The sequence below is a fragment of the Gopherus evgoodei genome, chromosome 13 (assembly GCF_007399415.2).
Source record: "Gopherus evgoodei ecotype Sinaloan lineage chromosome 13, rGopEvg1_v1.p, whole genome shotgun sequence".
In the NCBI taxonomy this organism is placed as follows: Eukaryota; Metazoa; Chordata; order Testudines; family Testudinidae; genus Gopherus; species Gopherus evgoodei.
Window position 1 is genome coordinate 24,815,666 of NC_044334.1, and position 18,307 is coordinate 24,833,972.

Below are 18,307 nucleotides of genomic sequence, written 5' to 3' on the forward strand. Positions count from 1 at the left end.
TCCCGCAGCCTATCAGGCGGGGGCAGCTGGCTACAGTGGATCATGTGCCGGGAGCGGAGCGGAAGCACTTAGCGGGTCTGTTTAGGTTCCTTTGCTGCAGGCAACAGTAGCAGGGTGCAGGAAGGGGTGAGTTGGCAGCGCATTTGCTTCAGATGCGGTGCTTCGGCATCAGCGGCTAGGTTTTAATTGATCCTTTTCTGAGAAAGGAGGAGAGGTTATTTGCCCCTGATTTAGACAGGCCCGGGAGCCCCATACACCATCCCTAGTATGCTCTTTTTAGGAGCATGCCACGAGGGGGGAGTGGGGCTAGCAACAGAGGTACGGGTTGGCGTGATAGTTTCTTTTTTTCAGAGACTGGAGGGCGTCTTGGTTTGGCGAAGGTGCCCTCTCTAGGCTAGTATCAGAAGGGTAGCTGTGCTAGTCTGGATCTGTAAAAGCAGCAGAGAGTCCTGTGGCACTTTATAGCACGTGTAGCAATATAACACCTATTGGCGCGTGAGCTTTCGTGGGTGAATACCCACTCTCCAGACTAGTGTGTTTTGTTAGATTTCCTCTACTTCATGCTAAATCGATGTGTAAAGATAGTCAGATGGACCTGACTGTAACTGCAACTTCAGTCTGCTTTTTAAGGTTCCAGAACCCTCCTGAAGTGTCTTCCCCCTAAACAGCGCTGTTTGAAAATTTACTCACACAGGAAAAGCTGTGGCTTTTTCTCTCTGTGTTTAGTCCCAAACTCCTTGTTAGGATTTAAGCTATAGCTTCTATTTTTAAAGATTTTTTTTTTGTGCTCTTCCAGTTTCTCCAGAGAGTTCTCAGGCTGGTTCAGTGTGCAGCTGATTAATGCACTCCTGGAAAAATTAGTTTACCTCTAGGGGTTCTTTTCATCCCACGCACCCACCCCCCAAACGAGCAAGGGCAGTGGCTGAAGGAGAAATAAAAATCCAGCGAGAACCAGAAGCTGGTGCAGCTAGTGCAACAAGGGGAAAAAACCAACAATTCCAGAGCAGAGCAGTGTCAATAAAGGTGTATATGGGAATGGTGCAGTTTGTGTCAATGGTGTGGCGCAGGCTTCTGCGGAAGCGTTGGGTCCTGGGTATTGTATTTGGACTCTCCCTCATTTATTTCCTTACCAGTACCTTCAAACAGGTCAGTATTGCTTTTCTTCTTTGTCTCCTTCCCCCCTCCCACCCCATTTTTCTGTAGGTCAAGGCCCAGCCCTACAAAAACACTTAATGCCAAAATACAGTGCTTATTACTGCTGGAAGGGGTCCCATTGTATGACTACAAATTGAATTAAGTACTGCACCTGGCGGTTGCTGCAGGTCTGTGAGCTCTGAGACATAGAGAACATCCTCCACCATGTGTAAACTTGCAACACATTGTGAGAGATTTTTGAAATGATTTCTCTTGCAGGTTGTAAATTATTGATGGTGACCTAAAAATAATATGCTGAAATGCTAAGATTTTTTTTTAAACCTGTGTTAATGATGGATCTCAAAATCTTATCCTAGGCACCTTTACTTCTGCCAGCATCATCAGTAAGATTTAAGGGTACTGTTAGTTAGTTCAGAGCCTGAACCTGAGACTCTGTGTAAAGTGAAAGTTTTACATCAGTAATACGCTGTAGCAACATGTTCATGGGATCTAAAGGGCAACTGGAAAGTTTTATGGGCTCAAAGTGTTCTCTTGTAGTGTATGTTGTGAAATGCCATCCCAAGCAGGATAACAGCATTGTACATGAGGGACAAAAAATGAAACCCACTGCTCCAAGCAAAGGCCGTAATTCTACATTAGGAGCCATGCAAGCAGAAGGGCCTGCCTGTGTAATGGAGGAATGGGACCTCAGTGAGCTGCAGAAACAAAGCAAATATCATAAATGGTGAAAGCTAATGGGAGCTGAATACTTAACTCCGTTAGGTGACCTTGAAAATCTCTATACGTGTAAATTCTTTTTTTTTTTTTTTTAAATGAACTAGCCTTCTTTTATTAAAGGTCAGGACATTTTTCCCCCTTGTCAATGAGCTTTGTTAAAAATATCCCTGTAATTAGATCTTTGTTTAAAGAAAAATAGAGAGTCCTGATGGTGAGACTTGCTCTAGGATTGTTACAATCTTAGGATAAGTCCAGCATGAGGCCTAGATATCTTAACACCTGTACTTTCTTAAGCAGCACCCACATAAAGCCCTATTCTTTTTTCTTCGGAGCCACTTTAAAGGTGCATGTGTAAGATGGTTTTCCAAAGGCAATCTTGAAATGTTTTAAGTATCTGTCCATCCTTAAATGGACCTCACCTGGCTGTTCTTGAACTGCCTCTATCACATATCACCTCTTTATTTGAGGTGAGGTAGCAAAAGCAGCTTTGAATGTCTGACCTGTCTGGAGCATTAGTAGATCTTGCAAGGGAGTGTGTTTTAGTGACTAGAACAGGGGGACTGGAAGTGTGGATTCTTGGTATCTGTCCTGTCTGCCCCACTGACTCCCTATATGACCTTGAGTAAATCAGTTAAGCTAAGCTAAATTTTTACAAGTGGCCAGTGATTTTGAGTGCCGAGCATCTGCAGGACCTGACTTTCAGAGGTGCTGAGAAACTGCAGTCTTTTTGACCTAACTGGTGCATAGAAGGGCCACACCAAAGAAAATTAGGTCCTAAGTGTTCCAAGCTGGGCACACAAAGTTAGTGGATGCTTCTGGAAAATGTAGGCTTTCAATGCTACCTGCCTCAGTTTCTCCCATCTTTAAACTTGGAATAACAATATTTAATAAACCTCTCCAGGAGTGAATTGCAAGATTTAATTCAAAGTGAACGTTGACCAAGTGCTTTGGGATCCTTGAGTGAAAGGTACTACAGAGAGGCCCATTTTATTGTTAGTGTCCCTGGTTTGTAAGGAGAGCTAGTGGGGGATGGAAAGGCGAGAGCATCTTTTGTGTTACTAGGAAGAGGATGAAACAACTTGGTAATGTATGTTACTTAGAGAAAGAAATGCTACTTTTATGGCCTGAAATAATGTCTGAGGTAGGACGTGTTAAATAGTCCTGCAATTAATATCTACAACACTCTTTATTTTTATGATGTTGGTTTAATTATACATGCAGTATGTGGTAAACCACGGTCTCAGGCTGTTGGTGTGATATCTCATATGCATTAGTTTCTTGCAATTTCTTTCTGTCTTGGGAATTGCAACAATTAGAGTTCAGCTGAGAGAATGGAACACAGAGTTGGGTAAGAAAAGGGAACTGTGTGTTAACTTGCATTGCTGTGTTTCATTGCAGGAAGAGAGGACAGTACGCGATCGGAATCTTCTCCAAGTACAGGAACATGAGCCTATCATGTGGAAGGTGCAGTTCAGCCTGGGAAATAGCAGTCAGCGGAGTAACCAATGCAGAAATTCTGTCCAGGGGAAGCTATTCATTACGGATGAGCTGGGTAAGGCCACTGATAAGAGCCGTTCCAGCAAACCATAATGCTCAGCACTGTTTGTACCCTCTGGACTTTGCTGGGACCCTAAAGTAGCAATTCCTTCCACTCTCGTGCATTCCCACTAACGTAAATTCTTCTGTTGTAGAAATGTTGTCTGAGATGCTACTTCCTGGCAATAGAACACCGCCTTGAATTGAAGCAAGGGATTTTCAGTAATGGCTATAGGTACATCTGGGGTGGATGCAACAACTGTCTTAACAGCACACCAGAGGGAGTTGCATACATTGCTGAACACCTTTCACTTCATCTGGAGACAGTGTTCTGTTATAGGGAAGTAGCATTTGAGACATTTCCCACAACAAAATAATTGACCCTAGTGGGAATGCACTAAAGTGGAGGGATTACTACTTGAAATTTGAATTTAGCCAGGACAGTAAAAACTCCAGTCGTTTCACTTTTGCATGTTTTTAAAAATACCATGCTTGGAATTTTGGTTTGGTATTGATTTAGGGAAATGAGTAGAAAGTGAATCCTGCAGAAAGCATTCTGCCACACTTAAATGGACCCATCCTATTTCTGAAGCTGACCCTCTCCTGCCCTAGTTTCTGAGATCTGACTGGTTCATAATGTGAGAGGGCTTAGGCGTAGGCTACATTTCCACCCTAGTTCCTTTTCATGTTTTATTGTAATAAAACTCTAAGATCACTGGCCACCCATCCTTATTCAATGGCCATTTTAAAGTTGTTTGAATGTATCTAGCTGGTCTGCCTTAATAGAAATGCAAAGGGCATATTTCAGAACTACATCCATTAGAGGTAAAATACATGCACTTTTTCTTTTAAAGGTACACTACAAACATCTTTTTCCTTACTTTTGGCTTGTCTGAAAATGATTCACTGCTTGCTCAAATGCTCAACTAACTTCATTGTTTATTATTGCAAATCTGTTTTTTAAGATACTTACAAGCACTGTCATGCCAGAAACCCTACAGGGTGCCAGGAGCATAGGTGCAATGTCGCTCTAATTGCAACTTTATATTGTTTACTTTGCCTGGGGCTGCCATACATTATATTTTTTGTAAGCTCATTGGAGCTGGGACCATCTTTGTTTTGTACAGTACCTAGCACAGCGGTGTTCTAGACACCAAGCCATACTATAATATAAATAATGTATCAGTCACAACTGCTTTGATATGGCCCAACAAATGGTACAGGCACCAATCCTGCAAACATTTAAATGTGTTTAACTTTAAGTATGTGAGTTGTCCCCTCAAAGGCAATGAAACTACACACTTTTAAAAAGTTAAATATGTACATAAGTGTCTGAAGGATTGTGGCCATAGAGTTGAAAGAATAAAATTTTAAATCAACTTTGGTATGACTGGGAGTTCCCAGGATTTTTTGTTTTTTAAGACATGTTTGCAAGAATAAAAGATGCAGAAATCAATGCTGCATTCCAATGACTCCCCTATTTACCTACCATTTATATGTATGTGAAATTTATGGGCGAATGCAGTGCTTTCAGTGTGAGAGACAAGTCTCCCCTGTCTTATATTACTATTATTATTTAGATTGCAAAATCCCTCCAAATGCGCTAATTACTTTCCAAACACCGAGGAAGACACTGTAAAAGCAAGCGAGTCTTGTACAAGCTTGCCCCCCAGACAGCTTTGCAATGCACCTTGCTCATGTTGTTCCAGCACTGGACTTTGCTTGACGGGAGATCATCAGTCATGCAAAAATTGTGTTTTGTGATGTACGCAAGTAGAGACTAAACTGAAATCTACTGCAGGGGTTTTCAACATTTTTCTTTCTGAGAACCCCCTTCTCCCCCCCTACTCCCCCCGGCTATAAAAACTCCACAGCCCACCTGTGTCGCAACAACTATTTTTCCGCATATAAAAGCCAGGGCCAGTGTTAGGGGGTAGCAAGCAGGGCAGTTGCCTGGGGCCCCTGCGAAGCTACTTTGCTCAGGCTTCAGTTTTAGCCCTGGGTGGTGGGACTCAGGGCCCAAGGTGTCAGCCCCATGCAATGGGGCTTTGGCTTTCTGCCGTGGGCCCTCAGTGAGTCTAATGCTAACCCTGATTGGCAGACCCCCCGAAGCCAGCTTGTGGCCCCCCACTGATCTACTGAACTCGCTGTCACTTGTGAGTCAAGCTAGGATTTGAATTCCAGTCCCAAAGTTCCCAGTGTACATATTCCTTAAAACATTGAAGCGATGCTACTTCTTCAGAAAGGTTCATAATGAACTTACTCAGTTAAGATTCCTCCTAAGGGATGAGTCCATTTTGTATACAGGGTGTATCTAGACTGTAATCGTGGGGTGTGATTGCAGTGCAAGCTGATATACCTAAAATAGCTTTAATTTACTAGTATGGGGCCTGGAGCACTGACGCTGCCTCAGTATGAACTTCAGAGCGGGCTAGCCCCAGAAGTAATTACCCAGGATTTCAGTTGGATTTGTGCAGCTCTTGCTGCCACGGCTTGGCTACTCCGGTTACCAAGCTAGCAAGATTAAAGCGAGTTTGCATATGTTGCATCAAGCGACAGTTGCTCCTACGGATTACTGCAATCGCTAAATAGTGTGTATAGGTGACAGGATTCTTTCTCAGATTGAGATGGGCAGTGATCCTATCTGGAGAGGTATTGGGTGAAATTATTGTAACCACCCTTACCCATGCCCCCAAAAATAAAGCAATATGGCAAATTTGGAAGAGTGCAAGTTTTGAATGTATTTTAGTTCAATATATTTATCTACAAAGTATTGAGTTAGAGACAGACTGGCCGTAAGATTCATTATTTCCAAATAGCATCTGCTGGGCCACCTGGTCATATCAGTCATCGGCGTACAGCAGCATTCCTCAAACTTGCCTGTTATCAAATGATAGGGTCCTAATCTTGTACATGCGTTCCTTATTATAGCCCCATTGCTTTCCATGACCCTGCTCCAGTGGGAGGCCCAGCAGAGTGAATTTTGTAAGTTACTACTTTTTCCTCTGTTTTTTTCAGGGTACATCTGTGAAAGGAATGACGTGTTGGTGAATGGATGTTGTAACGTCAACGTGCCTAGTGCGAAGCTCTATAGTTGTGACAGCTGCCTGCCCAACGGTTGTTGCAGCGTGTACGAGTACTGCGTTTCCTGCTGTCTGCAGCCCAACAAGGTGCATGGAGTGCCTCTTGTTTTTCAAGTTCTTATCCTGTTCAGTTGGCTGATCATCCTCAGATGCCAGCTGGCCAAGTGTGTGCACTCATTGTGAAGGGGTCTGGAAACAGGGAAAGCCTGCTAGGACCATGTAAGAAATTGTCTCACAATAACAGCTAGAGCTCTGTGGAGGATGGAAAGTCCATTTTGCAAGGGATTTTGAGATTTCTTGGTTCCAATTAAGAAAGAAAGCGGTAAATTTCAAAATTCTCTATGAAAGAAAATTTTTGAAAAACCCATTTGTAGCCATCCTCCCTCTGAGTCAGGGTGTCCCCTCTTGTCAGCATTGGGCAGTCAGTGTGTCTGTCAGCCATTCTACCTTACAGCCACACAATCACTCAGATATCATTTCAGGTCTCCAACAAGGAGGAATCAACACCTGCAGTCAGCTGGTAGCCTTGGCCTCCTGGTGGCGGGGGGGTGGGGGGAAGAAGGAGGACACAGCCCAGTCTAGAGCTCTGGCTCTCTGGGTATGGGCGAAGCACTTCAGCAGTCTGTGGCCTGCTGCTTCCTGGCTGGGGCAAGTAGCAATAGGCTAGAGCTGTGGCCCACTTGGCATGGGCAGAGCAATTACCGTTTATAGCCCTCAGCCTCCTGAATGGAGCAAACAGCAACAATTATCTATGTTGCGAGCCTTTTGGCCTAAAGGTTAGTGCCCTGCCAGCCTCGCACACGGGGTTGGGGATAGGGGACTCAGGCCCACCCTGATCCACCAGGTTCCGGCTCAGGGCCCTAGCAGTGGCAGGCAGTCCCGCCACTGGGTTGGTGGGAAACCTGCGGTTGCTGTCTCATCTCTTGGCAGCACAACTGGACCAAAATCTTCTTTCCCTGGGCTACTTCCTACCAGTTCCTGCTGTTCCACTCCATCGCCGCTGGGACCTGGGTCTCCGTCTCTCAGTCATAGAATCATAGAATATTAGGGCTGGAAGAGACCTCAGGAGGTCATCTAGTCCAACCCCCTGCTCAAAACAGGACCAACTCTCATTTTCAACTATCTTTTATCTTTTATTTTCAACTATCCTTGAGTATTGGCACTGCAGCACTTCCCTACATTCCATTAAGCAGACACAATCCAAAGCTACTTTGAATTTTATTATTTAAAAAATGGAGCACTGAGAAAGCATGGCTAATAAACCTTTCAAAAAACAGTGTAAGAAGAACAGTTTGGTGAAATTGTTCTGCTGTAGCCTTAATTGTCAAACTCTCAGTGTATGCTAACAAAGAAATCCAGTTTTCTCTATTCCCCTTCTGTAACTAACTTACGCAGGTGCTTATTATTTCTGCCTCTCTCAGCAACTTCTCCTGGAGCGTTTCCTGAACCGGGCAGCTATTGCTTTCCAGAACCTCTTCATGGCAGTGGAAGATCACTTTGAGTTGTGCTTGGCCAAGTGCAGGACTTCATCACAGGTCAGATGCTGCGGCATGTGAAGTGGAGGAGGGGAGGGAGGTGCCAAAAATATCAGAGAAGGCGGTGTTGATGCTATGAATGTATAGGCTTGTCTTCACTACGGGGAGATCAACGCTGCTGCAATCGATGCAGCAGGGGTCGATTTAGCGGGTCTAGTGAAGACTCACTAAATTGACGGCAGTGCACTCTCCGGTTGACCCCAGTACTCCACCTCTCTGAGAAGAGTAAGGGAAGTCGACCGAAGAGTGTTTCTCATCAACACAGTGCAGTGGAGACACTGTGGTAAGTCGACCTAAGCTACATCGCCTCCAGCTACCTTATTCATGTAGCTGAAGTAGCGTAACTTAGGTCGACTTACCATGGTAATGAAGAGAAGCCCTATATTTCTTATATGTGCATGTTTGGGTTTGATTAGCGTTTGATTAGAATATGTGCATGGGAACTTGAGTAGTCTGACTTCAGCCTGCTTGGGTATTTCCTCTAAAGGAGCTTCTGGCTACAGTTCAGCGACCATGTGTTGTAATGTTGCAGCTAATTTTTTTTTTTTTAGCTCTGCTCCCTAGATACTATGATGGTGTGTCTGTGAAACAGCCATTGCCATATAAACATCACTGCTATCTGCCCTTTGTGGGAGAGGAATGAGGTATTTTACACTGGAGAGCTGCTTTTTAATAGCATGTGTTGTTCCTAAGGGTTTTTCCCTCTCTTCCCAACAGAGCGTGCAGCACGAAAACACCTACAGAGACCCCATTGCAAAGTACTGCTATGGCGAGTATCCCCCTGAGCTCCTGCCTATTTGAAAGCTGCATAATCTGAACTAACATGGGGAAAACAAACTGAGGATCGGCATCTGGAACTGCAAGACAAGAGCTGCTTGTACAAGAGCTTAAACTCTCATCTTGAGATTTCCAAAGACAGAGTGATTTGCAGTCTAAGCTTGGGACTTATTTCTTGGGAAAATCTCTCCTATTCAGACTGAAGAACATGATAGACCTGCCGTGGATGGGTGGGAGGGAATCCTTTGAATGGTTGATCTAATTGAAGAGCTACCATTTAGGATACACACAATGGATTTAGTCTGTAGATCAGCATAGAAAAGGGCATAATACAGCCTTTCATCTGTACATAGAAGTTAAATTATATCCCCAAAGAACATGGACTTTAGACCAACTGCTGTAGATATGAAGAGGGATTTTTTTTGTGCTTAAAAGGTAAAGAATGCCTATGGAGCTTATCTCCTTCAGCATCCACGGTGCAGACTTTATATGTAACTATGAATTATTTATTGGGTTTATATGGAATAGCTGAAAGTATTGATGTTTCTTGTAGCCATTGGCTGACTCCTTCCAATCCATAGATTATCGTGGAGAAAGGTCATCCTTCATCTTGACCAAAATAACTCATCTCTCTCTTCTGGCAGGGTTTTTTTTTGTTTGTTTGTTTGTTTTTTACTGGGGCCCATCCCCATAGTCTTTGTGTGCCTCCCAGTTTAAACTGGCATAGCAAAGTCCCCTCTGGAATTCTTGGAGCCTTCAGTTCCCAAAACATGAGAGAGAAAGTAGAGCTCTGCATGGGCTGGGGTGTTTTGTGAGTGGATGCATATGCCATCCTAGTTAGAAAAGCTTAACTAAAGAAAGTCTCGCAGGGTAACCTGTAAGTCATCCAACTCTTGATTATTCAGATCTCCTTGCCTGAAGTACTGAGGCTTCTGCTGCTTGTACTGAACATCAGCATGGCTCCAAAATGCTTCGCTCCTGGTTGTGCAGGGGCAGGAAGCAAAAGGACTGAAGTGTTTTGGGATCCTGATTTTAATGAGATCCTGATGTAGTAAGTAATTAGACTAAAATGTGAGGACACGTGGCTCTAGCCCCCTCTGAAGTTAGATTAGCGGCCAGTTTTGCAGTAGTTCTATTAACAGCTTATTAATGACATTCCAGCATGGGGTTCTGACCTGGCTGCTCCGAGGACTCTCTAGTTTGAGATTTCAATCTAATTAGCGTGCTAATTGAACACAGTGTTGATTTCCCCCTGCAGTTTCCTATCACTCTTGAAGGCTTCAGTTTAAATCTTTCCTTCTGATGCCTCTGTGAGGCCAGTCTGAAAGAAGAGAGTTGGGAGAAATGTTTTTCCCGTACTTCTAAATGCTGAGAGAATTTATGTTTCCTGAAAGATTCCTAGCACTGAGCCAAATGAGGCAGTTCTGGTGTATACAGCGCCTCCTATTCTCTTCCACTCTTGCCTCTACCATATCTCTGTACCTTGTGTGTTGCCATGGTTCTGATTTGTGCTCATGTATGTATATCAGTACCTCTTATTCCTCCCTTGGGATAAAGCAGTTTACCCAAGTAAGAAATTAGAATAACGTGGCCAGTATTCTATGACATCCCTGTGTTAAAATATTCTTTATCCCATTGCAGGTTGTTCTGTTGTGCTTATAGTTAAACTGCATGTGGCATAAGCAAGAATTAAAAAGTTACCAGCCATCTCTGATACGTGAAATTGTGAAAACTCACTTGCATTTTTTCCTCATCCTTTCTCCCATTTGCTGCCCTCTTATGGCAACTTGCAGGAAAAAACATCATTGTACATAAAGTTGTATGTATGTGCTTTTTGGTGGACTTGGAGAAGCATGGTACTTAAGCATGGCAGCTGCCTGCTGATGGGCAGATATAGCTGGACCAATAAACCTATACTGGCAGAACTCCTAGTGGAGATGCAGCTTATATTGGCAAAAGGCTGTGTTGCCAGTATAACTGCATCTGTAACTAAAACTTAAGTTGACCTGGCTATGTTACTCAGAGATGTGAAAAATTCACACCCCGAGAGAGGTATTTAAGCCAACCTAACCCCCATAGTAGACAAGTAGAATGACAGAAGCATTCTTCCATTGACCCAACTACTGCCTTTTGGGGGGTTGGTTTTACTACAGTGATGGAACAATTCCTTCCATCACTGTAGCAAGTGTCTGCCCTACAGTGCTAGAGCTGCAGCACTGTAGTTGTGCTGGTAACATCTGTTGTGTATACATCGCCTCAGGCTTTTGCCTACATAGCTGTGTTGGTTGGGAGTGTGAAAAAATCACACCCCTTAGCATCATAGCTATGCCAGCAAACAAATGTAGACCAGGACTTTGAGTCTAAGGTGATACCCTCTTTGACACTAAGAAGATCACATTGGCTGTCTGGCGCTTTTGTCCCTGTGCCATCCTGAGCCTGTCTTATTCAGAGAAGACTGTCAGATTTGTCTAATGCCTTGTCTATGCTGAGCTGTATTTTAACACTTCTCACAAGTACACAACCACTCCGGTATAGCTCTAGTACAATGCAGCAGTACCAGCCATTGGCATTTTTTTCTTCCATTTCTTCCTATTTGGATTGAGTTTTTAGGTTAAACAATATGGTAGTAAAACACTCTAATGCTTTGTCTACACTAGACCCCCTGTCATTGATATTGCTGGTAGAATGGCGGTGGTAGGAAATCGTAAGAAAAGCTCAGCCTGTACAACCATAGGGGAATTTCTTGTCTCCCGTCTAGACTAGTGAAATATGTGGAGTTGAGAAACGTGTTAACTGGCCATTGTCAATTCTGGGGGTAGTGTGTCCAGCTTATGCGTCTGTAAAGGTATCTAAATCCTGGGTCTCCTAGGGGCGAAAGGGTATGTAAAAGGTTAGCTAATGTGTTTTAAAACCTGACTTGTTTTCCTAGTCTTTTTGTGCCCTTGTACTACAAGGTAGATGTAGCAGAACAGTAAATCCAGATAATGCAATAGGGTGAGAAGTGACAGTGAAGGTAAATATATTATAATTAAGAAAAGGAGGTGCGGGCAAACAGGAAACCATATTTTTTTCCATTCCATAAAGAGAAATAACATGTTTCTCTTAATGGTCTGAAAAAGGCAAAGTTTGAGAGCTAGCCTATAGAAACTTATTCTCCTTTGGGAAATCTGATTGTTGAGGTAGCTGAGTGCCAACAGGAGATTCCGGAAACTTACCCTTCCTCCATTTGAAGTATCAACTTATTACCATGTGACTAGAAATTTTATATGTGGTTAAGAAAGTGACAGCCCCATTATATGAGATCTAGTGACCCTACCTGACGAATCAATCAGCTAAGCAGAGTTAAGTCTCCTGGAAAATTTGTCCTGTGCTTAGAAGAGCTTGTGCATGATTTCTTTCCTGCAAATCCTCAGCTGGTGATGACTTGGAAAAGGGTTCTGTACAAACTCCTGTGCAGGGACCAGGGCTGAAGCGTGGAACCTTTTCCTTTTCTATTTTTCCTGAGCTTAATGGAGTGAATGGGCAAACACAGAGTCTGGCTTGGGACCCTCACTGAACATTTGATGACCATGGCTTTAGCATTCTAGCCTCTCAGTCTCACTGAGTCTCTTAGGTATTTTGACTATTACAGTGAAAATCTGTCACACCACTTCCCTTATTGATATGTTTTTAGGCTCTGGACCCTTGCAATAGTTAATATGTGGTCATAGGATTAAAGAATTGTAAAGCTGTGACTATACAGCACTAGATACAGCAACTGCTAATTAATATCCTTTTACTTCTGACAACCTGCTACCCTCTCTTTGCTTTCCCTCTTCATGTTGTTGACTCTGAGCTTTTTCCGTACTTAGCTCATGGATTTGTTTGGCGGTGGGCTAATTGTTTTGCTCATTCAGTTCCAGTCTAATTGTGCAAATTCCCTGTATCAAATTTGCATGCAGGATTGATACTTTTTCTCCAATCTCGGCAAATTGGGAGGAGGAGAATCCTTTCTCCCCGAATGAGTAACCTCCAAGGGGTTAATGAATTTAGTAAATTGTGGGAGTCTTAAAAAGGGCCCTGTGCGTTCCCATTATATCAGTGGGAAATTACTGTAGGCAGTGAAAAAGGGAGGAAAAAAACCAAAACCACAGCCTCATCTGCTGGGAATGAAAGGAAAACAGAAGGCAAAATGGTGTTGGTTTCTGTCTCTTATTACTAAGGACTCCCAACCATGCACTTCTGGCTTTTAGCAACTTGCACTCTGTATACAATATTGTGCTTTCTAACATTACATTAGTCTGACTCACATGGCAGCTAATGTAATTTTTAAACCACAGCTTCAGCTAGCTTGGAAATACAAATTTTTGCAGGGATGACTAAAATGGCTTTAGAACGAAAGACGCTTGCAGTAGCTTGGATATCTCTTATCTGTAGTGCAAACTGCCATATGAAGGTTGCAAAGGGGAGAAGAGTGGGAAATGTGGTGCACTTTCTCCCTGGCTGTTGAAAGCCTGCTGTTTGCAAAAGAAGGTCAGATAGCAAGCACTACGTGGTTTGAGAAAGCAGAATTTCTTGTGTACAGGGAAGACCACACGTTACTGTTACAGATGGGACTGAGCAGCAGAAAGGGGATCCAATGTATGTGATGCACATAGCTGAGATTGCAGATAGTTAACTGTAGAGACAGACCATATCTGATCTTCTGCCAGTTTTGTGGGAGTTTCAAATTGGGCCCAGCTCTCCTCACATACAATAAATATTTTCTACCACAATGTACAGTCAGTGTGACCAGCAGATAGAGCACTGAAGTGAGAGCCAAGGGACCTGGGTTTTATTTCCCACCCTGTCACTGATCTGCTGTGTGACCCTGGGTAAATCACTTCATCTCTCTGTGGGTCTGTTTCCCTTCCCCCTTTTATGTCCCTTGTCTATTTAGATTGTAAACTCTTTAGGGCAAGGACTCCATGTATGTATGGTGCCTAGTACTACTGGCCTTGATCTCAAATGGGGCTCTTGGCATTATTTTAATACAAATTATACCTAGCTCTTGTATAGCTTTATAAGTAGAAAGTGCAACATTCTGATAGGGGAAGGTATATCTGCATGGGTAGCCAAAACTGCTCTGCAAATAAGCAGTCCTGATCCAAACCCAGCATGAAAAATGAAGCTTCCAACTGTGTAGACGGCCACTCTGTATGGATGTTGGAGAATTACATCCTATCTCAAATGTATTAATGTGTCCAAATCACATTTTCAGGGCCCCTTTGTAGTCATTTACAGGGCTCTGTCATCCCAGCAAGTAAACTCCTTCATACTTGGATGGACAGCTCATTGTTTACATAATATATAAACTTAAAATCACAGTATCTTTTAAAAAAAAATCCATGCCAGTTATGAGTAATCAACGTGCCTCTTACTTTCTCCGCCTCCTCTTTACTTTGATCAGTCTTTGTTAAGATCAGCTGCCAGGGAGACGGGCTGAGGCTAACAGCAATGTAACACCGTTGATCAGCCAACAGCGGTTACTATAAGACTTAAGTAGTAGTTGATATTCTCCCATTTAAGATGAAGTCTGACACATGTCCCTTTGAGCTATTGAGACAAAACTTCACTTGTCAAAAAACAGGAACACTTTCTGAGTGCAGGGGACAAAGGTGATCAATGTTCCTCAAGGAAATGAGCAATTTCTCCTGTATTGCCAACTCTTGTTCTTCAACAGTACTGTAGTTAACGGGCAAACAAACCCACAAAAAAATCCAAAAAAGTTAAGGCTGCTTGCGTTTTTAATATTTCACCCACGTGCTTAGATGTTGTCATACATAGGGGGCTAGCTAGGGAAGTCACTGGTTTGAGGCAGCCTAATTCACAACCACTGTAATAAAGAAAAGACCTGACCCTGGGAGAAACAAGAGTATCGCACTACATAGCAAACTGCCAACTGCTCAGTAATGACAAATGGATCCCTGCGATCAAGCCCCAAACCGACAATGAGTAACCTTGAGGCAATCTTACTTATTTCTGACAGGTGACTGCCAGTAGAACTGTCTCTCAGGGCTTGTCATGCCCACAAAGTCTCCTTGACTTGACCTGTGTGCACACTGCAACGTGGAGGCAGCAGTGAGGCAGCTGGTACATCCCAGTGAGATGTACCAGCAAGAGTCCCGCCCCCAGCTCCTGTTCTGACCAATGATGGTCAAGTGTTGGTGGCAGCCTTCCCGCCTTTGCTCTCTCCCCCCCACTCTGTCACTGGGGGTGGGCTACTAAGACCTGCTCCCCCTTTCCAGGAGCCTCATGGAGAAGGGGCAGCCAGCCTCAGAGAGCGGGAACACCGCTGAGAAAACCCTCTCCTGCCCTAGTGCAAAGACAAAGATGGGGGAGGGGACAACCACTCAGCTGCCCCTTTCCACACAACCAGGTGGGGCAGCAAGGGAGAGTGGAGAGGTACTCAGCGCTCCCCAGCCCTGGACCCAGGCAGCCCCAGGAGAAGGGTGACACCCTGGCATCTGAGAAAAGCAGCTGCTAGGAGGGGATGGGAGAGCAGAGCCCCTCTCAGCCATCACCTGCTTCAGGAGAGTTGGTGAGTTCTGAGCGTTCGAGTCCCCTCTACTCGCTTGTGCATCTGTTTACTCAGGGCTCAGACTGACAAAAGGAGAGTTCAGAGATGCGGCCTCTTCTGTGTCGTGGTTGCCCAAGGCCTTGTCTAGTTTAGTTAAACTGGTGCAAACCCGGGCAGAGGGGCCAGTTTAAACCTGCTTCTAATGGAGTTTAAGCTAAACCCCAATAAGCTCTGTTTTAACTGAAACAAGCAGGCACACAGAGGGCCTTGTGCATCTGTGTAATTAAAATGGTTTAAAAATCACACCTTTAAAGAGGTGCAACTCTGAGCCTAGGCAAGCCCTGTTAGGTCCTCTCCCCCTCCAGAACGCTGGAGTGCTGTGCCTCTGTGCCTAATCTTTCCATTCCTTTATTTCCTTCAGTGTCTTACACCCACCATTTCCATTGTCTCCTTTCCGTTCTCTAGCGTCTCTGCCTTTCCTTCAGGCCCGTTACTGCTCTCCACCCCCAATTATCAGGTATTTCCTCTGTTGTTAGAGGATTGAAGCAGGAGCGGGTGCTCTGACTGCACGAGGGGAGCTCTGCTCTTCCAGGACAGGGGAAGGATGGAGGGCTCTCTTCTGCTTTTGAGATGGGGAGCTGGGCTGCACCTTCTTTCTCTTTGCTTTAAGCTCCTCCCACCATTGTTCTTAGATCTGGTGTGTCAGGCAGTACACGCCAGCACTAAAAGCACAGTGCTTTTGAACTGGCTTCCTCCACTCACCTATGTTTTGAGGATGGGATGCAAAAGCATCATGATGTCGTATCGACAGAACGTGCCAGCACCCAGACAGTCTACAGTATTTTCAGGCAAGCAGCAGCTCAGCTGCCAGTGCTTTGAGGTAGAATGGGATGCAGAATGTGGATCTTAGTGTTTGTACTTCTGTAGACCCTGGGAGCCCCTCAGCCCTGTACAGACATACAACAAAAAGATGGACCCTGCCCCAAAGGGTTGATACTTTTTTTTTTTCAGGGGCAACAGGTGCTATCCTTTCTGCATCTTACTGAGGACCTCTAGATAGCTAAAGAAAGAGAAGTGCTACTGGTTATGAGACACTGGCTCAATGCCAGACGTTTGTTTGTAAAGAGAAGACGACATGGGAGACGGGCAAAGCACAGTGTGGGCTCAGGAGCTTCTCTCGACACCTGACTATTTCAGTATTTTTTTCAGTGGCGAAGGACTCAGTTTGAGACACGAACTAAGTCCTTGCAAATGATCAGTTGAAAAGATCTTTTGGTGTTAGAGCTTTACAAACAATTAACTGATTCTGTAGGGCTAATATGAATAAATTAAATTGTCGCTCAGTAAGAAGATAGCTGGAACACACACCAAGAGCAGATCTGTTAAATAAGCTGTCACTTGTACAGAGTCACTTTTCTGACCCTAATAATAGGTCTTTGGGTCCTACAACTCGAAAAAAATGACCTGATGGGTCAAATTTGTTTAAGGGCAAATCCCGACGACAGGATTTAGGCCAAATTCCTTTGAAAGTTAATGACTGTTTTGGTTGGGGGTGAAGGCTTTAGACTGAACTGGGATTCACCCTGGCATCTTTTTCAGCTTGATCCCATTTCAAACAGCTGGGAGATTCTTTCCTGAAAACTAAGGTTTGTGATAGAAACTCTGCAAGGGACTAGGCCGTTAAAACAAATTAAGCTAGTTGTGAAGACAAGAGGAAATGTTTTTGATGTCACACTGTGTGCACTTGTCACAGCCCTGCCACATCAAGATTAGAGGGGGAAGGTGACTGGCTGGTAGTCACTTAATCAGATGGAGATGTTGATTTTCAGGTAACCCAGTCAGGGTGAGGTTTGCATGCTCTGTTGCTTTTAACAGCCACATAATGAATATGCTTTCCAAAATTCTTGTTTCTTGTGGCGGGAGTGGTGGTGGCGGCGGCAGCACGTGATCTGTGTCACTGTCAAAATGAATGTGAGATGTAGTTAATACAGAGCTGCACAACAAAGAAATATTGATCAGTTCTCCCCATGCTATGCTTGAGTATCTGCAGTGACAATGGATAGTGCAGCAAATAGGGATGGCAGAACAAAAAACATTGTGTTCCAAGGTCAAGGACATGATGGGGCAGGCCATGTAGCTCCAGTCCTGAGCAACACCAGTGTGGAAACAATTCAACTCCCACCCTCCAGCATTTCCCCCAGGACACTAAATCCAAGTGAACTGAAAGACACCTGGTTCATGTCATGAATGTGTCTCAGATGTAGCAGCTAAAGTGTTAACATCAGAGGCTCATTAAAGACAAGCTAGAGCAGATTGGCTTCCCCAAAGAGTCCCCACGTTTGGTGACTCCAGACACTAAAATAAAATCAAGTCGTTTATGCTTTGGTCAGTCCAGGTCAGGTATATTTTGTGTAAGACATTAAGCAGTTTTAGGAGTTACCAGAGCGCTTCAAAGGGAGTTGGGCTGTGTCACACTGCACTGTCTACAGTGGTTATATTTTGGCTTGAATGGACTATTACATATTTTGACAGGATGTTTCATTCTAAGATGTGGTTTCTTTATGGATTTTTTAAATTCTTTTTTAAAAGAAAAAAAAACCTTAGATGCTAGTTGTTACATAATCAAAATGAAATGACTGCTAAAGTTAACTTTTTTAACCTGACAGTAAATTTAAGAAACACAAGTTGAGTCAAAGGCATCCAGAATTTTGGATTCTTTGGTTGGAATTTTTATGATCTCCATAAATTTAAAAATTATGCTTCTAAGTTCATATTTAGCTATTTAAATAAGTGCCCTCACTTATTTTCCCTCAGCAGTTCCCATTACAATCAATGGGTGCTCAGCACTTCTGAAAAATGAGGACATTTATTTAGGAGCCTAACTTTAGGGTTTGATTTTATGGCTGTGATTTTTAACAATAAAGAAGCCTACAGTCATCACATGAGATCATAGTTGTTAGTTAATA

General features: G+C 43.7%; 1 protein-coding gene across 2 annotated transcripts; it reads left to right on the forward strand.

Moving 5' to 3' along the window:
* The first annotated feature begins 16 nt into the window (after positions 1-16).
* Positions 17-10,526, forward strand: C13H12orf49 (chromosome 13 C12orf49 homolog). Of its 2 annotated transcripts, XM_030583485.1 has the most exons (6): positions 18-126; positions 797-1,146; positions 3,271-3,424; positions 6,427-6,578; positions 7,913-8,026; positions 8,744-10,526. In XM_030583485.1, the coding sequence occupies exons 2-6, from the start codon at positions 1,030-1,032 to the stop codon at positions 8,825-8,827; spliced, it is 621 nt and encodes a 206-aa protein (XP_030439345.1). In that variant the 5' UTR covers positions 18-126; positions 797-1,029; the 3' UTR covers positions 8,828-10,526. The 2 variants fall into 2 exon arrangements, with proteins under 2 accessions (XP_030439344.1, XP_030439345.1); XM_030583484.1 differs by having other exon boundaries at positions 17-1,146.
* The last annotated feature ends 7,781 nt before the right edge of the window (positions 10,527-18,307 follow it).

Bases quoted from the DNA above. Each gene is read 5' to 3' on its own strand.
- C13H12orf49 (XM_030583484.1), top strand. From the start codon at position 1,030: ATGGGAATGGTGCAGTTTGTGTCAATGGTGTGGCGCAGGCTTCTGCGG. The intron at 1,147-3,270 runs GTCAGTATTGCT...GTTTCATTGCAG, and splicing joins TTACCAGTACCTTCAAACAG to GAAGAGAGGACAGTACGCGA. The intron at 3,425-6,426 runs GTAAGGCCACTG...TGTTTTTTTCAG, and splicing joins ATTCATTACGGATGAGCTGG to GGTACATCTGTGAAAGGAAT.